At 45.4% G+C, this 6,746-nt stretch overlaps 1 protein-coding gene across 4 annotated transcripts in view; it reads left to right on the top strand.

Annotated features, from left to right (window-relative positions):
* The window catches only part of LOC146672527 (calcium/calmodulin-dependent protein kinase type II delta chain), a 74,908-nt gene extending 68,162 nt beyond the window's left edge, over positions 1–6,746 (top strand). For 2 of the 4 annotated variants that reach the window (XM_085387306.1, XM_085387323.1), the window contains exons 15-18: positions 1,763–1,838; positions 1,926–2,020; positions 4,397–4,625; positions 5,546–6,746. In XM_085387306.1, coding sequence (XP_085243432.1) covers positions 1,763–1,838; positions 1,926–2,020; positions 4,397–4,625; positions 5,546–5,549 — 404 coding nt within the window. In that variant the 3' untranslated portion in view covers positions 5,550–6,746. Of the gene's footprint in view, positions 1–1,762; positions 1,839–1,925; positions 2,021–4,396; positions 4,630–5,545 lie in introns of those variants that run through there. The other 2 variants (XM_085387315.1, XM_085387329.1) reach the window with 1 other exon arrangement.

Genomic DNA, 6,746 nt, shown 5'->3' on the forward strand with positions numbered 1-6,746 from the left:
CCATATTCACCATCTGATGTTCACATTTCTAATCGTGTCCATGCCACAGTCACAGCATCTCCAGTTCTGCTCCAGCTTCGTCTCCTTTCTTTGGTGATGTGATCTCCAAAGCGTACATGATAGCAGGTCTCACTTGCATCTTGTAAATCTCGCCTTTTCCTGCTCTCCTTCTGTCATAAGTAGCCCCTGATATCACTGCCTCGCCCTGCCTGCACTCTACCTGCTCCTCCACCTGCTCCACCCCACCCTTTGCAGCTTCAGCCTCATGGCACCTTAAACCCATCTGCCACCCCTGACTTCCTCATGCTCATGTGCTTTCTATAGATGTGCAGAGACACATTGCAGCTCCTTTGATCATCACAATCAGTGTTTTCAAATCAAACAGCACATCTGTAGCGCACAAGAAGCCATACTGCTGCTCGCTGATCGTCACCTCTCCTCCATGGTTATCTCCCATACTGACGAACTTACGAGTGATCAGAAACATTGGAAATAATCAACACCAAATTGAACCCAACCCTGTGTGCTTCTTCTTTGCATGATGGTGAAATATAGTTTCATTGCACGTTGCATGGATGGTTTTAATATCCATGCCATTTTATTAGGGAAGTGTTAGGTACCTTAATACCTAATAGGGTACTTAATAATAGGTACCATAACCTTAATAAGGTAGCAACAAGTGAAGCAACACTGTTGCTCCACATGTGGGAATATCTCATGGTACTTGCACTAGCAACAGAGGGTACAGAAAGAGGTTCCTCAAACACAGTGAGCACCCAGACATGAGGTGTTTCTGTGGAAGACTGTGGGAACGACACAGGAGTGACCAAACAGCCGGTCCATAGCACAAAGTAAGGAAACCATCTCTTCACGGCACGACGGACGGGCGGTTTGAGGGAGGAGCGACACATGTCGAACTGGAACATCACCAGAGGTGCTTACAGCACCAACTGTCAGCCATCTATCACACAGTCCTGAAATCCCTGCTTTGATGGATGAATGGAGCAAACATGAAAACGTCCCGACACATAAACCTGCGCTGACACGATCGCCTCAGAGATGAAGTATCTGGACTCCCATCAGCATGTAGAACTTGGTGCTTCTGGACTGGAGGTGCAAATAGTTCACACAACAGTAGCGTGTTATTAGTCGTGGTCTGGTGTTTGATGGCTATTCAGCCACTCAGTGACCTACACGCTGAGCTCCAAGTAAAGTTCTGGTTGTCGTTTAGGAGCAACGTCGTTGGCAGATCTTAGTCTGACCAGAATGAACCTTGTTATAAAACTCTCGTTAGTAAGAAGAAAACCGTCTGTGAACTGGTCACCCTGGAGTTCAACTGCCAGCCTTTCACAGAAGCAGCCAATGACCCGGTGCAGTTGTTGAAGATGCTGTCTTTGGGTTATGTTGTGCAGTAAGATTCTTGTTACGTCTGCACCGTTTGACTTGATCATGTTGTGTGACTCTCTTTCACTAGTGCTTGCATGCAAAGCCACATCAGTACTTATTGTGTCCATTCATTGTTTCCTAGCTAACCTTCTTAGCACGAAAGGTAATGTTATCGAACCAAGCTGACCACACTGACCTCCCAGCTTTTCCTCCATCTCCATGTAACATTGTGCTATTTAAGGTGGAGCCCACGCTCATGCTGTGACAATGAACTCATGCTGTCTTTGTGTTCCTGTTTTTAACCTTTAACTGTGTTTTCATTATGTCAAAGCTGTCCAGATATCCCAAACTAAAGCGATGTGTCTCTGTCCCTCAGCTCGAAAGCAGGAGATCATCAAGGCCACTGAGCAGCTGATTGAGGCCATTAACAATGGAGACTTTGAAGCCTACACGTTAGTCATTAAAGTACTTGTCAGTAAACTCTCACACGTTCATATGTTTCCATAAAGCTAATGAATGTGTTGCCTGTGTTCTTTCAGGAAGATATGTGATCCTGGTCTCACATCCTTTGAACCTGAAGCCTTGGGTAACCTGGTGGAGGGCACAGACTTCCACCGCTTCTACTTTGAGAATGGTACAGTGTTCCTGCGGGACATGGTCTGATGAAGCATCGTAGCTGTCCCAGTTTAGGCTCACATTTCCTGTAAGAAGTGCATCGCGTGCAGAAGCCACTGTGGAGAGTGACTGCATCCCTTTGTGTTGCACTGCCTCATTCACCACCTGTTGCAGCTCTGACTCATCTATTGTCTTTATTACGTTGGTGTTACATTGGTGTTACGTTGGTATCACGTTGGTTTTATGTTGGTATCACGTTGGTATCACGTTGGTGTTACGTTGGTATCACTTTGGTGTTACGTTGGTGTTACGTTGGTGTCACGTTGGTGTCACGTTGGTGTTACGTTGGTATCACGTTGGTGTTACGTTGGTATCACTTTGCTATCACTTTGGTGTTACGTTGGTATCATGTTGGTGTTACGTTGGTGTCACGTTGGTGTCACGTTGGTGTCACGTTGGTGTTACGTTGGTATCACGTTGGTGTTACGTTGGTGTTACGTTGGTATCACGTTGGTGTTACGTTGGTGTCACGTTGGTGTCACGTTGGTATCACGTTGGTATCACGTTGGTGTCACGTTGGTATCACGTTGGTGTCACGTTGGTGTTACGTTGGTATCACTTTGGTGTTACGTTGGTGTTACGTTGGTGTCACGTTGGTATCACGTTGGTATCACGTTGGTGTTACGTTGGTATCACGTTGGTGTTACGTTGGTGTCACGTTGGTGTTACGTTGGTATCACTTTGGTATCACTTTGGTGTTACGTTGGTATCACGTTGGTGTCACGTTGGTGTCACGTTGGTGTTACGTTGGTGTCACGTTGGTGTTACGTTGGTATCACTTTGGTATCACTTTGGTGTTACGTTGGTATCACGTTGGTGTCACGTTGGTGTCACGTTGGTGTTACGTTGGTGTTACGTTGGTGTCACGTTGGTGTCACGTTGGTGTTACGTTGGTGTTACGTTGGTGTTACGTTGGTGTCACGTTGGTATCACGTTGGTGTCACGTTGGTGTTACGTTGGTGTTACGTTGGTGTCACGTTGGTGTCACGTTGGTGTCACGTTGGTGTTACGTTGGTGTCACGTTGGTATCACGTTGGTGTTACGTTGGTGTCACGTTGGTGTCACGTTGGTGTTACGTTGGTGTCACGTTGGTATCACGTTGGTGTTACGTTGGTGTCACGTTGGTGTTACGTTGGTATCACGTTGGTGTTACGTTGGTGTCACGTTGGTGTCACGTTGGTGTCACGTTGGTGTCACGTTGGTGTTACGTTGGTGTCACGTTGGTATCACGTTGGTGTTACGTTGGTGTTACGTTGGTGTTACGTTGGTGTTACGTTGGTATCACGTTGGTGTTACGTTGGTGTTACGTTGGTGTCACGTTGGTGTCACGTTGGTGTTACGTTGGTGTCACGTTGGTGTTACGTTGGTGTTACGTTGGTGTCACGTTGGTGTTACGTTGGTGTCACGTTGGTGTTACGTTGGTGTCACGTTGGTGTTACGTTGGTGTCACGTTGGTGTCACGTTGGTGTTACGTTGGTATTACGTTGGTATTACGTTGGTATTACATTGTCTCGTGAAACAACGTGGAGCGTTGTGGACTTCTCTGCTGTAGCGATGAATCTCCTGAGTCCAAGCCATGAAAATGGTAAAGGGCACACTGGCTTGTGCAGCATGTTTGGACATGAAATGCTGGTTGGGCAGCAAAACCAACATTTACCACAACAGAAAGCAGTTGTTAATCAAGAGCAACAAATTCAACCAGTTCACCTGGTTGCTCTCTGGAGCGGGTTTCCTCGTGCGTCCCAGTGTTTTCCAGCACTGTTGGTTGATGCAGGTCATTTTCTTAGTATCTGAGGCCTGGATATATTCAGTGTATTTCCATGTTTCCGCAAAAGTTCAGCCGTGTTTGTGGTGTTACTTTCCAACACGCTAACACCCTGTCTAAAAAACCAAACTTGTCTTGCATAAATTACTCTGTACAGTCTTGGGTTTTGTCTTCGTTTAAGTCTGAGAAGCAGCTGCATGCTGCTGCCACACCAGCAGGTCGACACCAGAGCTCAGTCAGCTGATGCATCAGCGTTTTATACGTTTTGTTAAGACTTTAAGCCAGATTTGTCGCTCACTTCAGTCATTTAGATGTGACTGATGCTGGATATTGGCTTGGTGCATAGCTAATACCTTCTATGAAATGTAAATGTAATTTAAGAAACTAACTGTTAACAGAGTTAATAGTTAGTTTCTTAAAAAAAATAGAGCCACTGAAGCCTCTTTCAGTTGTTATATGCCGAGCAATTTCACATATTTGTAATTATTAATAATGCATCGGATGCTTTAAAGCTAATATGTGGTCCCTGTCGAGTGTTTGGTTGTGTCACAGTGTTGTTGTCCTCTGCAGCTCTGTCTAAGGGGAAGCAGCCCATCCACACCATCCTGCTCAACCCTCACGTCCACCTCATAGGCGATGACGCCGCCTGCATTGCCTACATTCGCCTCACCCAGTACATCGATAGCAGCGGCATGCCTCGCACCATGCAGTCAGAGGAGACTCGCATCTGGCACCGCCGTGACAGCAAGTGGCAGAATATCCACTTCCACCGCTCCGGCTCTCCCACCGTTCCCACCAAGTAAGATCGCCACCAGATTGCTTATAATGTTTAGACACGTAGGAACAGTTTTAATGAGTGTGTAGCATCAAGTCAGTTAAACCCCAGGGATATTGATCTGATCAGTGTAGTGGGAGAGAGTGGGCTGATGGATCAGGTACAGCTCCTTAACCATAGGTAGGCCAGAGAGCCAGCAGTGAGACAACCCCCCAACAGGAAAGGTTTTAATGGTGACGGCCATTGACGTGTTTCCCTCGTCATCTTTTCTCACTGTTTATTCCCCAGTTTTGCATTTGGCTCGGGTCAGTGTCGCTGCTGTTAGCATGAAACAATATCTAGACCAGGGTCGGCACCTCCGGGCCTCGAGGGCCTGCAGGTTTGAGATGTGTCCTTGATCCAACACAGCTGATTTAAGTTCTCCAGAGGCCTGGTGATGAACTAATCATCTGATCCAGGTGTGTTGACCCAGGGAATTACAGAGGTTGCACAAATAGTCCAGAACATCAACATATGCTGGGAGACACAGAAACCCTCTCAGGTGTTTTAAGCAACCGGCCGACGAGTAAACATGCTCTTCTAACACTCTCGAGACACAAAGCGTTCCAAGTTTTGGTGTCGTAACCAGTAATGTTGGTGCTTTTGTGTAGAGATCATTCTGCATGTGCTGGTGTTGGTTGATCGGACGAACATGTTTGTTTAAATCACCACCCTGCTCGATTTCCAGAATAAAACAGCAGGCTGCTCCTCCGTCACATGGACATCTGACCACAGTCTGGACAAAGTATTCGAGAACAGCGTTAAACATTCAAACGAGACAAAGTTTCCCTTTAACAGCTTGACACGTATTCCACGTCTAACGAGCCGTAATGCCCAGTAACTAGATCAGAGCAGTGGGTGAAGCTGACTGTGTGGGTTTGTGTCTGACTGTGCTCCACTTTCAGCTGAGATGACCTCCACCACCTTCCAGCCTACAGCAGTCAGCTGACTGACTTCTGCCGTCTTTCCATCGGATGCCCAAGCCACGCCTCCCCCTCGTTTGCTAGCGCTCTGCCCTCTCAGTGTGTTGTTTACATTGTCGCTGCTGAACTGAAGTTTATTCTAAATGTAAAGGAGTTCACACTTTGACAACATCACTTTGTAGAGAGAGTGCAGGGTGTTCAACATATCTCTGTTTGCAGCATTTTTATTACTGGTTTCTTGATATATTCTTTTTTAAATAGAAGTGGACTCTAATGGTGCCACTGGTTCCACTTGATTTTAATGGGCTAGTCTGTGAAGCTCCCAGTCAGGATTACACATGTTGTGCTATTGTGATATTTTTACCTTTTGGCACAATGACCGATATCAAACTTTTTAATCACGTTTCTGTTTCCAGACACAAGCCTGCTTTGTTTGGCTGATCCATAGATTTTGGTAATCATGTAATTTGCTCTTTGCTTGATCCATATGAGTTGACTTATCTTACTGATGTATGTTTACTAGGAACTGTAACTACATGTTTAAAAGGGAAACCGTTTGTTTTAGTGAGTTCGGTCATCACGGAGCATCGTGGGAGGAAGTGTAGACATAGATTCTTAAAGCCATTCTGACTCCTGCCAGTCACATTTTCATACAATAATAAGTTAATTATGTGAATCTGTTTGTTTACATTTTACAGTGTGATATTGATGCCTGTCCTTCTCCTCACTTACCTTTAAGAACATCCTCCGTATTTCATCCTCTGCTTAAAGTCGAACCCTGTTTAACCGTGTAAATCAGTTTGCTAAGTTTCATCACTGACCGGGTTACTCATGCTCAACACTCATTATGTTACGCTATAGTTATTTTAGTGCCACCATCTGACTGAAAGGGAAACGGTTGTTGTGGAGATCACAGGGAACAAACTTTAATTCCAGATTGAATTGAGTGCAGAGGAAGCCGTTAAAGACAGTCACAGGTGTGTTTTTGTGTTAAATAATCACTGAAATATTTAGAGAACTGCTTCGTATTGATTTCTTTGATCACATTTGTCCATTTCAAAGGACACTTTGGGTTTATCTTTGTGATTGAACTGTATGATGGGCTGCTGGTATTTAATGTTGCCATGATGGGCCAAGCCTGATGTTTAAGAAATCTCAAATAAAATGTGATTTATGCCAATGA

Source organism: Rhamphochromis longiceps, linkage group LG3 (assembly GCF_057381845.1).
Source record: "Rhamphochromis longiceps isolate RC_006_pf linkage group LG3, R_longiceps_female_GT1.1, whole genome shotgun sequence".
In the NCBI taxonomy this organism is placed as follows: Eukaryota; Metazoa; Chordata; class Actinopteri; order Cichliformes; family Cichlidae; genus Rhamphochromis; species Rhamphochromis longiceps.